Below are 19,490 nucleotides of genomic sequence, written 5' to 3' on the forward strand. Positions count from 1 at the left end.
ATGGCTCCCAAATTTTATTCACTGTAGTAATTCAACCAACTTAGAAATCTGATTTCATGAGACAGGTCACCTTCCTTTATACAATATTGTAAGTGCTAATAGAGTTGTAGCGTAGCACTGCTGTTCACACATCAAACAACACTAGGGTTTCCAACAGTGTTTGATAGCACAGGACAGGTGGTCCACCTCCACTAACATCATAAAAATAGGGCTGAAACGACGCATTGATGTAATTGATTACATCAATAACATAAATGCGTCAATTTGTGTGGAATGTGTCAATACGTCACACTGTTTACGTTATCCCCAACTATGGCAGCTCCTGCTCGTGGGCATGGTGAAAATGAGACTTTATCCAAAAAAGCCTGAACCTGATTGTCAAAGGTTTTTTTATACAAAGACCTAATAAAATGGTGCTCTGCAGGCTTCGTAAAACAGAAATGGCCTACCACAGCAGCACAACTGCTATGCACGAGCATCTCGAAAGAAAACATCCTGGGGCTCTCCGACCTCAAAATAACAAGACAGCAGTGCAAGTATTTGGACAATTACAGTGAATTTTGTCTGACTGTTGGACGGTAGCCAGTGCCTGGGAGTTGTCGTCACATCCTTATCTGTTGCGTTTCAGGCAAGAACTCTACGAAGACTCCTTATAGCAGAGGCTAATGGCTAGTATGGCAACGCCGCTTTCCAGCGCATTTTTAAGTTGTAAGCAGTTTGTCTATGCACATATGGACCTATAAAACTAACTTTCCACTAACTTACTGTTACAGGCTGTAAGTTGGTGTGAGCAACCGCTGCAGATAAATAATACAAGTGCATTTCTGATTGCAATCGGCACTAACCATTAAATCATACTCAATACCATCTATGGTAATTAATGGCTGAACATAGTAAACTAGAAATACCGCCTTGTGGTTGTATGCCTCCACCAACCAGTCAAGTTGTAGTTTACATCCATGTCTGTCCAGACTCATATTATTTGTAGTGAAGACATTGAAGGAATTTAATAAAAAGGTTTTAAGTGTATTTTCCTTGTACGTGTTCACATGCTTGGCCAGTAAAGCTGATTCTGATAGAACACAAAGTTGTAGCCATGACAGTAGACAATGCTTCAGATATAGACGTTGCTGCAAAGAAACTACAAATTCTAAAATGGATGCTTCACACACAGAAGATTTACACAATGACCACAGTTTCAGGGTGTTCACCCAAGATTAGTGTCACCAATTCAGTATCCTGAAATATGGTCACAATCTCCCCTTCTGTTCCTGAGTTATGGCGTTGAATAATGATCAGAAAAGTGTTTTTGCAGAACATTATGATGTCACAGTGAAGTTGACCTTCGACCTTCTGGATATAAAATGTCATCACTTCAACATTTTATCCTATTAGACATCTGTGTTAAACTTTGTCATAATTAGCGTATAAACTCTTGAGTTTTGGCCAAAACCATGTTTTGTGAGGTCACAGTGACCTTGACCTTTGACCACCAAACTCTTATCAGTTCATCCTCGAGTCGGACAGACATACAGACAACCAAAAAATAAAATGCCACTGGCCACGCTGTCGCTGGTATGGAGGCATAACACCACCTTTCCTGATTAGGCCTACACTGAATAAATCTTAACTTTTGTGATAAATAGTATCATTAGGTAAAAGTTATAAAATTTGAAATGGCTCCTTCATTCATAGATTTCATGTTAAATTATGTCACTGATTTTATTTTGTGTGTCTTTTTGTGTCTTAGGGAGAGGCATTAATAGGATGTCACTATATGCTCACCCCACATATTGGGAAATTTGTAAAATAAGTATTTTTTATCAGAAAATACTTGAAAAAAGGTTGAAAGACTAATGGTGGAAGTTATGGTTATTTATTGGTAAGTGGGTGGATTAATCAACTGATCAGAAAATAATGGATAGAATAATCAAAAAAATAATCGATAGTTGCAGCCTTAATAAAAAATGTATACTCTTGAATAAAATAAAGCAACAACCTTCAGGGAAAAGAGCAGTGGAGCCATTTCTCACAGCAAATGCTATTTAATGAGTGTGGCTTCAGTTTAGTAATCTTTTAACTTAATTGATCTTGACATCAGATGCGTCAGTACCCGGGTGGCTAACCACCTCTGCTAAAAACATTCCTGAAGGAAAGCCTGAACACACAATAATAGACAACTACATCACAGGTACAACCATGTGGTAAACAGCGCACAGAAAGAATCACAATTTGTGATGCAAATCTGACACCCACCTCAATAAGGTAGAGAACTTGTGAGGGTGAGGGGCCGAAGAAGCGCGAGTCCAGTGAAGGACTGAGGCTGTTCTCACCAAGCTTGGCATGGTCCAGACACACAGCTCGCAGGTTCTCCACTGTAGTGTTATCTGAGGAAACACAAACAACACAAACATGACATTGGGTTACCATTGCCTGTGTGTGTTTGTGTACATTTCCATCCAGTGAAATGGCTGAATAATATTGAAAGCATAGGTCCATGTGTACCTGGAGGCATGAGTTTCATGAGAACTCTGGCCCCATCTCTAAGCAGAGGCATGTTGAGGTTGCAGCCCAGGTCAGCCACCTGCCACAGGAAGGAGATGTAGCGCAGATGCAGCGACATAATCTGTGAAATAGGGCAGAGGGTGTTACAATGCTACTGTTCACACAATGACACACCACTATTACTACTGAGGGATGCCAACATTTCATTGAAAATTTGACTTAAAATAATGTAATGTGTGATATAAGGTTCCCTAATTGACTAAAAGATAATAAATAAGAAATCTAATAAAAAATGTTGAGTAATAAGAAAAAAGGACTGGGTAAATTGCTTAAAATTACATAAATTGCTCTCCAAATGGGTTATGAAATGTATACGTTGACTAATCACATTCTCATACGCAAGATCTGTCACAGAGTTACTGATTTAATCGAAACATCATTCAGGCTTTATTAGCATGGCACAACTTAAGTATAAGCCAATGACACTGAAATAGCCTCATAGTGTCTGTGCTGTAAACTCACCACACCAGGAAGACAGCTCTCCACCTCAGGGTTGGGCCCATCGCTGTAGTGGTTGCCATGGTTACCAGGAGAGCCAGTGGATGAGTCAGAGGAGCTGTCTGGGCTTGAGGGCATGTTGGCACTCACCTGGGTAAGCTTGGCCGTGATCAACTACAAAAAAAGATGACAGTGAGTTAATGCTGATCTGATTGATGGAATAAAACTAACCATCAATTCTCTTGTGATCAAAATCATAATTCGGATGTGAACACAGTGAATAGGATCTATTCATGAATTATTAATGAACATAAAAAATAAAAGTTCTTATAATATGTATGCACATACAAAATCAGAACAGAGCACAGCAAATTTAATGGAGATTTAATTAAATGCAAAAAAACAACACCAGTCCAACATTCTCACCGTTTTGTCCTTCAGATTGAGCTGTCCAATCAGTTTCCTGTCGTCAGCTGGGTCAACAACCTCTCCACCAATAAAGAGCTCTATTTTAGTATGTGCAGCATTCGCTTTGATTCGGTTCAGGATGCCACGCCGAACTGAACCAATTGTGTCATTGGTGTGTGACCAGATATCCAGGTCGTCCACCTGACGCCCCTGGTTGGGGAAACGTACGATCAATGTGATGTGTTTCCCCCTGAAAGCTCTGAAAGAGAAATAGGAGAAAAAGATGCGAACCGGTTAAGACATGTAGTCTAAGCAGTGCAGACAAAGACATTTTTGATTCTTTGCAATTTTGGTGTTTATTTTTGTGTCAAGCTGATGTCAAATGTTAACATCTATTCATGCTAAATGAAGCACTGTGACATTATACCTTGACATCGGCAGTATAGTCCGCTCCTCATGGTAGTCACTGTCACACTCATTGATGTATTCTTTGAGCACAGTGAGAACCCGCACCATGCGGATAGCCTCCTGACGGGCGCAGTTGATACTGTCTTTGTCTCCATCCAACACACACAGGGTGTCATAGGATGCCTTCAGACGGTCAAAACATGACTGGATGAAATCTTCATGAATTTCCACCTACAGGGAGAGGAAATAGATCAGCACCTTGTCATTATAGCAGATGTCGATGACTTGAATTGACCTCTAAACAGTACATTTATTGACAGATGTACATAGACAGAGAGGGGGGACAGGAACAAGAAAAGAGAAAAAAGTAGACACAAGAAGATTAAACTGCTGCTTGGAGACAGAACTGTTCCTGTACCTGATTGACTTGCAGTTTTGGTCCGAGATTGGTGTAGATCTCTTTCAGCAGGTCTATAGCTCGGCTGGCGATGTCATCGCTTCCTTGAATTACCACCTGGGAGGGAGGAGAAAATGGAAAAAAATAGTCTTTTTTTCCCCAAGCAGGGATCTCCGAGCTGGGAGTCTGCTTTTCATGTATACAAGTCTGTGGAGGTCCGTTGAACTCAGTGGAGCTTCATTATTTACCACTCAGGACACAAGAGGGGGCAAGACACTGTGTGCTAACAGGAGTACTGTTTTTGTACATTTTTCTTTTGCATAACAGTGGTAAACAAAAGGAGGAGAGGAGGAGACAAGATACTAGGGGGTCTAGGGGACTGTACATGAGTATTGTAGATTTACAATGATCAAGTACGGTAGTTATTCTCATCCTCCTTACAGTCACAGTTAAATGACCACAAAGTAAGACAGGATCTCAAAAACATGTCGACTGAAAAATTGTTGTTGACAAAGCAATTCCTATCTTAAGGATATAAGTGTATAGTACTGATAAACTGCAGGATGCAGCTATGGAAAGAGTGAGCGTGACATGAGCCTAACCAATTACTGGGAAGAGGACCAGTAACTGGTCATATAGTCAAAGCAGCCTATACATATCACCAACGTGTGCCTTTTTGCAAAACACAGTTATTTAAAACTAACTCTGACCAGAAGCTTTCAGAATCAGACTGTAACTCTGTTAGTTATAGATATCGAAGTGGTGCTCAAGGTGACTATATGGAGATGTCTTTTCCAGTCTTCAAGATATTAGATTTTGTTTCTAAACCCTATTATATAAGTGTACTGCACAAAAAGGGAAACCAAAATAGTTTTCTGAAACATGCCTCCATCCCAAATGAATAGAAACATCTGTTTATGTGCGCCTGTTGCAACAAATCCCCTCACCCTCCAGAGGTAGTCCAGGCCTATTAGTTCCAGGTCATCCATCATGTAGGCCCTGCGCTTTGCTACCAGTTTGCCCTCCCTGCAGTTGACTGCCTTGAAGAACCTCTCAAAGCACTTCATGCCATTCTCTGTCAGCAGAGATGGGTCCAACTGCAGAACATTGTTCTCAAAGAAGTCCTTATTGATGTCTGGGTCCAGGTCAGGCTCATCACCCATCAGCTTGGAGTACCTGTATCACAGCATTCAGAGTGGACAAGTTTTCTGGTTAATGAATGTAAGGGAGATCATTCAAATCAAAGGCAAGAAGATATCAAATCAGACATTACCATTTGAAGCAGGCCTCACGGTCACAGAGAAACACTGCATTCTCAGCAAGACACTTCCAGATCTGCTTGGCCTGAGGGGCGCACAGCCACAGCTGGCCATCTTTTAGAAGGAACCTGGTAAAAAACAAAGAAAAGAGTTTACAGCCATTTCTGTAACTTCTGACAGATTATCTGACATTCACATCCACTTCATGTCGTGATTGGCCATGTGTGTGGAAGTGAAAAAGGAGGCAGGGTCTGAACTTCTCTTCAGCTCTCTTTTTCATGTGAAACACTATGAATGCCTTCCAGGAGAAACTGTCAGTGTCTGAAAATGTGCCCAGTTATCCACATATCTTCAAAATATCACGTCTTCCACCTCTCTATGACTTTCGGCTTTTCGTGCCGCCTTAAAGTGTAGTTGTTCAACAACTACAACATGAACAAAAACTGAATAAAGAAATACGATTTTGGCTTAATACTGGATGCCTGTGTGTGTGTGTGTGTGTGTGTGTGTGTGTGTTGAGAGTGCAGAGGGGGCAAAACATCGATGTATTATAAGAGCAGGATACCAGACCGAAAATGGTGCCCATTCAAATCAATTCAATTGCTTGTCTGGTGCATATGCCAAAAAAAACTTTCTAGCCTCTGGGTTTGTTTCAATGTTGTGCGGCCCACTGAATATGCACAGTGGTGTTTCCCCTGCTGGCCCTGCCTGCGAGTTCCCGCTTGGCCCATAGACTTTAAAAATCTGTGACGTCATCACAATGTAAATGGCCTCTCTCCGCTCCAGGAAAGTTTTACAAATAAAAAACCTCCATGGAACAAAAATTCATAATACAAAGAGTCATAATTGACATTTTTTGCAGTTTGAGGAGGAGCAGAAGAAGGAGGAGGAAAAAAGAAAGCTACAGTGCTGTTAGGGGGCATCTCTTGTTGGGTTCTGAGAATGAAGGGGTGCCAGGGTGAAACCAGGATAGGTCAGGACAGCTGGGCCAGGGCAGAATTGTATTCATTTATTTTTTCTCATTATTATTTATGTCTAAGTTATTATACGCCCCTTTCTCTCCTTCTCCCCCTTTCTTGCTCTCATTGCTCTCTCCTGGTTCTGGGTCTGGGAGCGACCTAAAACTTTAAATACTCTTGATTTCCCACATGGTTAGACAACACCTCATTCAAAATAGTTCTGAGAAACACGGTTCAGTAAACGTTGAGTGCAGTTAGGTTGGGTGATTTGTCAGTGTTTTGAATATACCCGTTTTCACAGGTTCATGAGAATTTGGTCGGACGCATATTGACTAACTAATTGACCAGTCGACCAGGAGACTACAGCCCTAGTGCTTATAGGCTGCATGTGAGTATTTTTCCATCATCACTCAAGGCCTGAGCTGTAAGTCTGTTTTTCTTTCTACATTATGATAAATATTACCCCAGATTTCGACAAAGCTGTAAAATCAAAACAGATAAAAATCAACTATGGACTGTCTAGCCACTGTCAACAGTTGCACAAATACAACAGTTTTGTTTTTTTAAAATAACTGAACACTGATATTCCATCATTATACCCATTTCAACATTATCTGTGCTAATACTACTAATGAGAGCTAATTTTATAAAACTGACAAATGACAGATTTGTCTTTGAATGGGCATGATAGTGATTGGATTGATCTAGTGGCAATGCACTGGCCATTTTTATTAGAGGCTGAAGTATGAAAATGCATAAAAGGCAGAATATGCTTGATAATAAAGATTTTCACATTCATTTTATTTTTTTCTATTCCTAGCTGTAGTCTCAGCTTTCAGGGAAATATAAGATCCTTGCTTGTATTTCAGTGTTTCAAAGAGTTAAGGTAATATTGTACCTCAGGAAGTTGAGTCGCTCCTGTACTTCCTGGACATGGCTGTAGCGGCTTCCTGGCCTGACCGTCTGAGGGTCAAACTCGGCCTGTTCTTCTATAAAAGTAGACATACAACCAGTCAGACTGCAGGCAGTGCACGTTCCCGATTCAACAGCTGTATGGCAATGAAATGTCCAACTAACACAAAGGGCTATTTCTGGCCCTGACAGCGTACCTTTGGAGAACTGCCTCATTGTCTCCATGTAGGCAGAGAGGTTCTCAGCCACCAGGGTGACCAGAGCATGGTTATGTTGCAGCTGGTTGATCAGGTCATGGCGATAAAACACATGAGGACTTCTCTGGGTTTGACTGAAGAGAGAACAGCAGGAGGAGTGGTCGATGTAAGGGGGACAAAAACAGATATTAAGTGAGGATGCAAGCAAGACTAAAAAACAAAGTGAGAGTGAAGCTGACATTGCTTACTTTTAGTAACAATTTCTGATTACAGAAAACATAGCATGACTGATTTCTCATTTGTTTCTATCAGGGACATAAAGAAAGCAGCTTTTGGTATATTTGAGTGTGTGTATATGTATGTCATAGAATAACCAGCAGAAGACGCCATATCAATAAAGGCCATTTCCTGCCTTGCTTCCACATAAAAGATTTTTGACTTGAAAATCAAACTAAAGAACCAAATAATCCATGATTTAGTTTTGATAGCCACTGTACTAGAAAGAGTCACATGGCAATCTGCAACATACTAAAATCATTTCAAATTACCAATGAAAATGGTATTATACAGGAAGTTGGCTCACATTTATCAAACTGCTGCAGATGCATTAAGACTCAGTTTACTGAATAGCAGTGGCTAGATTATGCTCAATTGCACAACTACAATCTAAAAAAAAAAAAAAAAAGACATTCTTGTGTCAACAAGTACATTTCCCAAATAAAAAAATCTACATGCATATTAAATGCATGAAAACAAACTGTTGAGTTAGAATGATACAAGCATAAGTTTGGATAAGTGGGTTCAAGGCATGAAATACCCCTGATATTTTGCATTGAATCATTTGAGCTGAAAGGAGCTGGCATCAGGAAGAATTGGGCTCCATCTCAAAGGACCTTTCATTTAGTTGTGTAACTGTCCAGATTAAAAGGACTATTCTGTGTATGGACTATGGCTTGGGTTCACAGTACTGAAAAACTGCACAAAAACTCCCACCAAGTGCTCCTACAGAAATTAAGCATGTTAGATGGAGTGCACCCAAAAAATTCTGCTCCTCAGAACAATGACCATGCCTTGCACATTGTTTTGGACTTGGCTTGGATTCAGTAATCACACATTAATTTTATCTAACCTGAAATTGCATTCAATATGTTTAGTTAGTTTATTGCATCCCTGTTAGCTGCAAACAGTGCAACAGCCGGTCTTCCCAGCATCCGTATGAAAAAATAACTACAACAATTTTTATGTGATTATGTAAATAAAGAGCTATAATAACATTGCATACATACATAACTACATGTACATATACAATATAAACACTTGTGCTTCAAGCTATATTATATTTCTTGATAAGGAAATCAAATTACATGAAATTAAATAATCTAAGAATAAACTAGTGATGTAATTACCAGTACTTATTATATCATAATCATACACTATGACTAATAATGTAGCTTTTAGTACTGATCTATCATCTATGATCTCTTTAGGCCTCATTTTCAATGTCTTAAACCTAAAGTCAGGAGCTCCAACAAAGAATATGATGGACGAGCAAACAATTCTTTTACAAACCTTGGCAACGCAGAAGGCAGGAGCAAGGAAGGTGTAATTTAATGTTCCCCTGGAGCCCCTAAATTAGAACTACATGCTATTATTTTTGTGTCTTGATATACTGAACTACACATGTGCAGGACTTTGGACAGGAGCTTGAATGAGGAATGAGTCATTTGAGATGAAACCCAAGAAAGGATTGCTTAAAGCAGATTCATGACAGAGATTTACATTATATAGTACATGTTATAAACATGTCAAAGAGAAAGTTAGACTTGACGTAACACAGAAATAGGTAGAACCCTGGAATTAGCACTCAACTTACCCCACTAAGTTCGTTTGTATGTTAATTGGCATTTTCTTTCTGAAAAACAACAGGCATGTATACTACATATTTTCTACAGGGACTAGGAAAAAAACACTACTTCAAAATTAGTTACGATTAATGCCAAACAATATAAGCTCAAATCAATAATTACAATAATTTCACAAATTTACCATGGTAACATTGAATGAATGCTTTTGTTTGTTAGGGCTGTACATCCTGATTAAAAATTATCTTTAAACTACTACAGCTCCCTGACAACCTTCATGTAGCCTATATAGTACAATTCAGAGACAGAACAAGTTTTAAATTATGCTAAACCTACACACCTCTTCTTATCAGCATGTATGTAAATATGCCTTTTTCACAGAAGACATTTTGACATGTCATAGTAGGAAGAGCACAGGTGTAAATACTATGACAAGTCAAAATGCCTGCTGTGAAAAAGTCCTATCATTTAAAAAAATCATGCAAACACAAACAGTAACTTTAATATTTACTGAAAACTGACTGAATAAGATCGCTACCAGATTTTAGAGCTAACTGGCTAGTTAGCCATCTAATCTAGTAAGCTAACTAACTAGCTAGTTAGTTGTAGAAAGAAATGTGCATTTTGAAAGGTTGGATGTGATTGACTGATTGAGTTTATGCAAGGGTTTGAGGTGGTTAAGGGCTTAAATATATCAACATAACCCAGCTCCATCTTTCAACAGCAGTTAAAGTTTACTTTAAGTATAAAAAAGCAAACAAAGTTAGGCTCAATTTACACTTGTCATTTCAAGTATCTCGTATGCAGATAAAATCCAGATGCAATTACAATACAATTTCTTGTACACTTAGCCACATATATGAGTCTGTTGGCCAGATCACAGATCTGATTGCAATCACTCTTTGTTTGTAAGTTATATCATCTTCACAGGCCCTCCCTCACCCATACAGGTCAAAGTTCTCAACTACATGGATCATTCAGTGATTGGACTGATCAGGGATCAGACAGAAGCTACAACAGCCAGGTGTGCCTTCTGTATGATTGTATGTGTTGAAACTGCTAAAGTGGTTTTTCCTCTTGCTTTGATAAGACAGGGAGAACAACAACTAATTTCAGTGTAATTTTAACTGACTTTTATTGACTAGTTAACACTTTGAAGGAGTAAGGCTCAGATGTGTGTCTTGGAGAGACAAATACATTTAGAGCTTTTTAACATCTGGCTAGAATGCATCTCAAACCAACTCCAGAGGATGTTCAGGAAATCTGATTTCGATCAGTCTCAAATGCCTCTTGGATACATTTACACGTTGCTCTTTTGATATCCGATAGCTATCTGATCAGCCAAAGACACATAAAGTGGCTAAGTGTAAGTGGGCTAAGTGCACCTTTCAGCTCTTGTCATTGTACTCAAGAAAAATTTGCATCCCTTGCCTCAAACCATACTTTCACAGAAAAAAAAAAGAAAAAAAACAATTACCGTCCAACTGTAATGCTTGATTTAAGGGGACTCATGACATATTTTCAGAATATACAAAAAAGTCTAAATCAGGTAGTTGATAGCAAAAATAGGTTCAGTGAGACATTTTTAATCTCAGTAAAAACCAAAAAAATATTGGGTGTATTTCCCAGTCCTGTCAGTTAGCACTGATGTTTAATTAGTGCACTGGGATGAGTTGCAGAGGGAAATTCTGATGTTATCCTGCAGTGGTATGAAGCTAAACTGCTGGGCCATTTACTGTGGGCACTAAGCATAAGAGCTGACTGCCTCAGCTCTTGCGCAAATGTGATTAAAATGCCAGGAATGTCAAATATGTGACAAATTAAATCTCAGGTCTTGTTGCTTCTCTTATGAGTGTTCATGCGTTATGTGCAAAATAAATGGGCATTATTCACAATAACATACTAAAAATACCAAGTAAACACTTCATACTTGCCAACATTAGCATTTTCCGGCATGTGTTCCTGTAAAATAATAGGGCTGGGTAGCAATTCACATTTCCCGAATCAAGTTGATTCCGATTCACAAGGTCCCAATTCAATATCGATTCGGTTAGGGATATTTCAGTTACAATACCGATTTTGCTTGGACATGAAAGTGATTCTCAGAGAACCAATGATGTAAATTGTACAAGGAACCCTCTACCTGGTGCATTACTAAAAATATTGTTTACATTAAGAATTGACCCCAAAGCAGTTACATTAGTGTACTTTTTATTTAACATGAACACACTACAGAAGTCAACATAATATGGTGCAACTCTACAGACTCTACAGTCTGAGTATTGAGTGACCAGATAAGTGCTTTCTTTAGTGCAGTGTCACCAGGCAGCCAGTGTAAATAGGGTGGCTACAAACAAATGTAAACATCACTAATACCTCAGGAAAATATACACTTTGCTGTGATTACCTCACAATGCTTCTGTGCAACAGGCTTGGCGGTACCTTCAGTGGAGCAGCTCCTGCCATGTTCAGTAAGATCTGGCCTCAAGACTTTGCACAATGAAATCTCGTGGTCAGATCTTGTTAAACATGGCGGGAGCGCCTCCACTGAAGGCACCGCCAAGCCTAAGGGAAGATATCTGGATTCATTTCGGATTTAAAATCCACTGAAAAAGGCATATATTAAAAGACTGATCTCAGATTTTATGAATCGATATTGGAAAATTTAAATGAAGACCAATTTGAAACGGAAATATCAATTTTTTTAAACCCAGCCCTATAAAATAAAATTGATTTCTGTCATAACCTTACCTGAGGTTCTGAGGAGCTTCTCCAAAGAGGCTACATATTTCTCTGATTTGCTTCAGGGCAGGGATCACCCATTTGTCATTGGTTCGTAGCTCCTCTATGAAGCGATCTATCCACTGGATCTTCTGTGTGTCTCTGTCCTATGGGTGAAAAGGAACAAACACTTATCAGTATTTGTAGAGTTAAAAATGGCATCCATGTGTCATTTTTCATGCCATTCCCCTCTAAACATTATGCCAACTACTCCACAAAATGTACCTGTGAGCAACTGTAATCCAATATTTTGATGTGAGCACTAAGAGCCTGGTCCATGATGTCTACAGGCACATCATCGCTGTGTGCAAGGTTCCACAGCAAGTTGAGGACCTTGTGGGCCATCACCCCATCCTTATCATCCTCAGCCAGGCGCCGGATAAGTTCCAGCAGTTTTTCACGCTGCTTCTTGCTGGCATTGGTCCAGCTTGCCTGCACAAGAGGAACAACCAAGTGCAGAGGTTAGGATAGCAGACACAACAAGTAGTTGTTGTGATGTTACACTTAAACTGATAAAGCCAGAACTGAATGAAACTGTATGTTGTGTACAAAAACCCTCATAATTTGTGACCTGCCTGATTATAAAGACTCTTACTCACCTTGAAACAGTCAAAAAGGTGATCAAGCTGCTCAGGTGAGAAATCCCACGCCAGCTTGGCCAGAAGGTCATGGACATTCTTCACAATGGCCTCATGCTTACCAGCCTGCAGATGTACAGACACAAAACACCCGACTGTTGGGTTTTTCCTTAACAAGATCCCATCAGCAGAAAACTTTGTGTTTGCAGTATTTATTGCTGTTGCGTTAGCATTACAGTAAAGTAAACCATAATCCCTACTGTGTACTTTGACTGGATGTTATTTTACCAATTTACATTTTAAATCTATATATAATATTAATGTATACCTAACCAAAACATAAAATATTGAACAAAGCCAGAAGCTTAAAGCTATTTTCATCTTAAACACTTTGAGAAATTAAACATTACAACATGTGTCCCTTCAGTATAACACAAAATAACAAGGCCACACTCTAAAATCATGTTATGTTTTATCATATCAATATTGAATCAAGTAGCAGTTCTGACGTTTTATTCTGAAGATGACGTCATCAACACAATAATACTAAAATATTTGTAGCTGCAGTGCACCTGAGCGGCCCAGATGTTGTCCAGATCCTGCATTGTAAGAGCTTTCTCTTTGATAACGAAGCGAAGGATCTTCTCCAGTTTCTCGACATACTGTGGCTGGTGCAAACTGTCCCTCAGGACAATGGACAGGATGTGGTTCTGCTGGATCCACTCCTGAGGTAGGAAAATGAGACACAATGAATGTTAGATAAAGAGAACTCTTCAATATGAAGCAGAAAGGTAAAGAACCAGTCAGTTGAGCTTACCGCCATGCGCTCTGCAGTCAGCCATTCCTCCTCTTCAGGGTTATGCCGATGAGTGTAGTAGGACACACTGGAGATCACCTTGTTAACTTCATTTAGTGCATTCATTTTGCCGTTAAAAGAAGAAATTTGCAATAACCTGGTGATAAAAATACACAGTTTATTTAGTTTACATGAAATCATGTTATATGTGTATGATGAGAATTGCACTCAAAATTGAAGGTCCCCGTTTAGTCAAAATTGTGTTTTTCTTCCCTCACTTCCATTGTGCAGAATGATTTATGTACAGAGTTTGATACTAGAAGGCTGTTTTCACATTCATCTGCTGAAAAAGGAATTTTTCTCTGTGCAAGAATGATTTGTGACATCACAACTAGTTTGGAGCCAATCATGGTACAGTATGCAATTTACACAAGTGTGATGTGGAAACTTGAAGCCTCCAATGCACAAACACTGAAAATGGACTTTACAGTGAAGTAGGAGACATCTTGTGTCCAGCAGTTACATTTTTAAATTAACAATATTTACATATTCATAGATTCTGCAGTTTTGAATGAGGGAGAAGGAGTAGATGTAAGTAATTTTAGGGACTTAAATTAGCTAATTGGACTTCAGACACAAATATTTATTCCAAGTAAAGTATTTCTAAATACTGTATCTTGAAAAATGTCTAGAGGCGATCTTTACCAAAAATCTTAATTTCATGAGAAGAATTTAATTAGGATATGATCTTTTCATACTCACCTAAGAATCATTTTTAACCTAAAAATCTCTAAATTCTTCACGGTCTCCTCCTGTCCTGGTACACGAGAAGCCAGATTCTTCAGAGACTTGATTATCATGGACAGTGCGTCGTTTTTGGCTTCATTCTTGGCCTCTTTCTTAAGCTCCTCATCTGTGAGATTCTCTAGAAACTGGGGAACCATTTCGATGACTGGAAGGAAGTACTTCTTTACCGTGTGCAATGTGAGGAACTCGTAACACTGGCCAAAAGGCCTGTAATGAAGAAAACACAAAAATCAGCTCGCACAAACTACTAAGTATATTGCTAGCCCATGATATGTTAGGGAAAGTCCGTTGACATGGTGTTGAATATTGTGCAACTTCCTTAACAGGCTTACTTGATAAGTGCAGCGATGATCTGGACGTTCAGTGCTTGGCCACTCATGAAGCGATCGTGCAACATTTGAAACCCGTTTAACGTGCCAAATTTGTTTATTAAGTCCACCAGCCAGCCCTGTAAATAGGAAATGAAGAGAGAAAAATACATTGAAGACTCAGTAACCTTTAATTTGGTAACTCAGAGCTGGATTCACAAATTCATTGTCTTAAAATTCCATTAAAAGAGATTTTAAGTGGGGTTGTAACTGGCCCTATTTTATGAAAAATCAAATTTCCAGATTTTTTTCTCCGACTAAGTTCCCAATTAAAAGCTTGAAAAATAACATTTGAGTGCAGCATTTTCTCTTTGAGACTCATTTGAGAAGGAGATCCCAGGCTTAAAGCAGAGATACTGTGTTAGAGGGGGACAGGGAGAGATTTCAAACAACTCCTTTTTAGCTAATAAATAATCTTAAACTAATAAAATGTTTACATTCTGGTTTGATATTTAGGGATGAATGATTTCAACCCTAAAAACAAAATAAAAGTCTGACTTTGTTGCACAGTGAAGCCCTAAGTAGACCTGGGCCCCATGCCAACAGATTCAGACAGGCAAGCAGTGCTGCAGTGCTGTTCATAGTGACCCATGCCCACGCTATATTCATCACTCTTTCACTGTGAAATTCCTATGCCCTGGTGTATCCACCTTCTCTTTTACACAATCTGCTTTCTGACACAAGCACTAAGTGTCTTATTGACTTTGAGTTCCATATTTTTCATTATCAGGCTACTCCAGAGACAAATTCTCTTTGTTTCACAGGGGCCCTTCGGGTAAGACTAAAATGCCACTCTATGGATTCCGTCTAGAAGGAAAAAATAACAACTGTCCTCTAAACTGTCCAATAAAATAGCCTGTTTTCTGCATAGCCGCTACTGATAAGATGATTAGAATGTACTACATGCTTATACATACTGTATATTATATTTAAAGGTAATTTGTTAAGGAATATCACAAACAATCCAAACTATTAAGGGTGTATTTTAGACATCTATATAATCAAAGAATGTAGGCAAAAATCAATAAGGTCAGTTTTACGAAAAAGTGACCAATTGAAAGAATAAGAATGAAAAAAAGTCTAAGATCAGCCTCAAATCTTGAGGTAATTTCAAGGGTACAATTTTCATGTTTGGTTGAAAGTTGCAGTGGTTATTCACCTTAGGTGAGCGTGGGTCTGGTGGTCGGGCGGAGAGCTCATCGTCAGCCAGCTGTGCTCCAGCGGGGACGGTCTCAGAGGGCCGTGTGCCATTGTAGATGTGGAACTTGCAGTGAGGGTTGGTGGCCATGGCCAGCAGCTCCAGTAGGGGGAACCAGTCCTGAGAGAGCTTGGCCACACATAGCTCCACCAACCGGTGTGTGTTATTGATGATACACCTCTGTGAAAAAGGATATGTGTGTTGAGGAAAAGAGCAATAAATTAAACATTTAACTACGAGAGACATAGAAAGAAACAAGAGAGGATGATGAAGAGAATTTCAATTCAAACTGGAAAATGTTCTTCCTCAGGAATTAGTGAGATAGTGAGATCACATTAGGGGATAAACAACCATTTGACTTCTGTGTTTTCGCCCGTTATATACGTTCATCCATTATGGCCTGAAACCTATACATATTTGGGCTGTACCCAAATCAGAATTGAACAAGTTGAGTCTGACTGTCCAGTTTGGGTAAAGGTTTAAAATATGTATTATTGGTTCTTTTACCACTCATTTTAGATATACTTTATTTCTAAAAACACAGAATGTCATTAAAGATGCCATTTCAATAACACCCTGTACTTGGTATGAGGAGAAATACTAGATTATTCATGGCTTCTGCCCAATTACCCTGCAGTAAAGCACACCATGATAGAACAGCTGCCACAGACTTAAGTCCTAAAATAGACTACCTGTCAAGTCTCACATTTTACTTGTAAGACTTATGTTTTAGTGCCTTTACTGGCATCATGATCATTATATCACCATACAAATTTTATTGTCAGTTTACATTGAAATTCATTTTGTAATCCTTAGACAGTTCTGTTCAAGAGATTTACACACAGATTAAACATCAAACAGTCATGACAATCATACATATCACATAAATCCTCTGGATTCAGATCTCAGTTACCAGCACTACTGCTGGTTTAGCAGCAGGATAGACTGATGTATAAAAAAATTCTTCAGCCTGTTGTATTTAAAATGAGGGACTCTAAATCACCTATTAGAGGGCGGAAATTGGTACTCTCCATTTAAAACATGTGAGGAGTCAGAAGAAATACTATTAGCAAGTCTAAGCTTGCTCTTTTTGTGAGCTACTTGAAAGGAGCATGCCAGAGGTTAGCCAATAATCTTCACATCTCACTTCATCAACACGAGTAATGTGAAAACTTCACAGATCACCACACACAAATAAAAAGCATGCCTGCTAATTATGTTATTAGGAAAATGCCAATCCACTGCCCCTCCTGCACGGCCCCTGGCTAGAGATGTGCTGGTATCAAATTTCCTTGCAATGATTATTGTGGCCAAAAATATCACAGTAAGCGATATTATCACAATTATCATCAAACTTTCATGAAATACTACTATTAATGCTGCAATATATTACTTCACACCATGATTGGTTGAACAGTGAACTGGGTATTGCTGTACCCTGAAAATGAACTGACATCAAAAACACTAACACCACAAACAAAAGCAGGCTGGTTGTTTTCTCTTAGATTATATACACATGTCCTGATTTGTTTTGGGTATCAATAGTTGTGAAAGAACCAAAAAAAAAAAATCTTGCACATTGTTGATCACTTGTATTTATGATGGTTTGGTCCTCAGACTTTTACATCAGGTAAAATTCATGAATTTCATTTTGGTTCTTTCACAGTCGAAGTGTTTATCATCTGTCTATAGGACTTTCTGTAGATCAAGAACTCAAGTGTTTCCTGCTGTGTGTTAATAGTTAAAAAGCAGAATGTACACGCATAATAGTTATAGACAGCAGTGCAGTTTGGGCTCTTACAAGCCACTAGCCCGTCTGCACACCATCTCTGCATTACTACTAACAAACTCCTCAGCCAGAGATGAAACTGATCTGTGAGGAAGAATGTAATGTGTGCGATCTCAATGCAGCTCTCTCTCTCTCTGACTCTGTGTACACAAACTAGCTGCACTTCAATAGGTTGACTAGCTAATAGCAAGTTATGTCCTGTTAGCTAGAGCTAACCAGACAAGGAGCCTGGTTCTCTGGTCTTGCAGCAGCTGCTGTGTTTCTGTTTGATTGGTTTACTTTTGGTTTATCAAAGTAAAATTGATAATAAAGACAGTAGAGCTGGGCTGTGTTCATGGTGCTCGGTAACAATCATGGTAATGATGGTAACTGAAAGGCTTGGTGGTATTGTTACCATTTTATATAGTAGAAACAGTATACTGGCACATCTCTACTCCTGACTGGTTTACAGATCCGAAGTTATAAATTATGAGATATTACAGCATTCCAAAGCAATTTTTAGATATTTCAGTCATGTAGTTTACAAGAATCTGGTTGCTTCATAGATATTTTTTGAGTGACTAATAAGAATAATCAGAACAGCTGTGGATCATAAAACATACTTATCAGATCTGTAATATACAATCTTGTGTAATGTGCTAAAATATGTTTAGATTTTATGTATTTTTTTTAAACCTGGTCAACATTAGTTCAAGTAAGGTTGACAGGAGAAACAAAGACATTGTGCCCCCATGTGTCCTTTCCAACCTTTCTGTCTCATCCGTTTATTGTGAAAAGGTTACAGAGATCAATCTCCCTAATACAACACAACAGCCAACCTCAGCTACTTCTAACAAAAAGAGTATTGATTACTGCTGGTGTTGCCTCTTTCCTCAGCTCTAGGAAAACCAAACAGAAAACTCAATTTGCAGGCAAGACCTTGGTCTGAAAACTGCATACTTCCAATAAGATAAAGCCAAAGATGTCAAAGAATAAATAAAGTTAAGCTGACTATACTGAATCATGCCACCTGACAATAACAAGTTTCTGTCAATAACACCTTTGATTCCTTCCATTTAAACCAGTAAAGATTAGTTGTTGTAATCTGGCGTCAAATTCCAAAAACTGTTGATCTACTGTAAATCAGGGCAATTTTCACTTTTGAAATTTAGTTTGAAGATATGTTACACATACCAGCAAGTTTTTCTTTCATAAAACTGGAAAGTTCAATTTTAAACAAAAATAAAGTATCAAAGCTAGTTTTCCAAGTAAATGTAAAGCAATAATTCAGACTCACATGAATCTCAAACTTCCAGCCACTGACTGCCTCGTCCGTCAGGATCTTTGTGAAGGAGATGGTCAGACCATCTCGGAAAAACCTCTGACATGCCTCACACTTCACATCCAGTCCTGCAAAGAAAGACATCACTCATATTATACCTTACAATTCATATAAAATGCAGGGATGTCTACAGACATCAAAGAGCTTAATTACATTACTAATTATTTTTAATAAATAACTTAAGACCAAAAACAAGGAAATGAAAGACAACTTTTTGGATTCATTAAGGTTTCAAGGATGGGTTTATCCTGGTGTGGCTTTAAAATAGGGGGGCTTCTTCTTGATGATGAACATCTGGAGTCTTATGTCAGTCTCAATACAAAATTTCATATCTGACGTACAAAATGTTGTCAAGATATTTGCAATTACTGTACTGAGTCAATTCAGTCAACATGTAATATTTACAAGCTCTGCCTATCACAGCCTAAACATGAAGCAGAGCAGTGA

The 19,490-nt window shown here is 38.7% G+C and overlaps 1 protein-coding gene across 7 annotated transcripts in view; it reads right to left on the reverse strand.

The window, feature by feature from the left end:
• usp9 (ubiquitin specific peptidase 9) overlaps nt 1-19,490 on the reverse strand; it is a 47,718-nt gene that overhangs the window by 15,462 nt on the left and 12,766 nt on the right. For 5 of the 7 annotated variants that reach the window (XM_044366522.1, XM_044366519.1, XM_044366520.1 and 2 more), the window contains exons 5-24: nt 18,999-19,111; nt 15,895-16,113; nt 14,700-14,815; nt 14,323-14,574; nt 13,582-13,717; nt 13,337-13,489; nt 12,786-12,890; nt 12,412-12,618; nt 12,157-12,293; nt 9,417-9,455; nt 7,544-7,677; nt 7,333-7,423; nt 5,490-5,603; nt 5,164-5,392; nt 4,238-4,333; nt 3,839-4,050; nt 3,430-3,670; nt 3,028-3,177; nt 2,506-2,626; nt 2,257-2,387 (exon numbers count right to left, since the gene is read on the reverse strand). In XM_044366522.1, coding sequence (XP_044222457.1) covers nt 2,257-2,387; nt 2,506-2,626; nt 3,028-3,177; nt 3,430-3,670; nt 3,839-4,050; nt 4,238-4,333; nt 5,164-5,392; nt 5,490-5,603; nt 7,333-7,423; nt 7,544-7,677; nt 9,417-9,455; nt 12,157-12,293; nt 12,412-12,618; nt 12,786-12,890; nt 13,337-13,489; nt 13,582-13,717; nt 14,323-14,574; nt 14,700-14,815; nt 15,895-16,113; nt 18,999-19,111 — 2,996 coding nt within the window. The remainder of the gene's footprint in view (nt 1-2,256; nt 2,388-2,505; nt 2,627-3,027; nt 3,178-3,429; nt 3,671-3,838; nt 4,051-4,237; nt 4,334-5,163; nt 5,393-5,489; nt 5,604-7,332; nt 7,424-7,543; nt 7,678-9,416; nt 9,456-12,156; nt 12,294-12,411; nt 12,619-12,785; nt 12,891-13,336; nt 13,490-13,581; nt 13,718-14,322; nt 14,575-14,699; nt 14,816-15,894; nt 16,114-18,998; nt 19,112-19,490) is intronic. The other 2 variants (XM_044366523.1, XM_044366521.1) reach the window with 1 other exon arrangement.

The sequence above is a fragment of the Thunnus albacares genome, chromosome 11 (assembly GCF_914725855.1).
Source record: "Thunnus albacares chromosome 11, fThuAlb1.1, whole genome shotgun sequence".
Taxonomy (NCBI): domain Eukaryota; kingdom Metazoa; phylum Chordata; class Actinopteri; order Scombriformes; family Scombridae; genus Thunnus; species Thunnus albacares.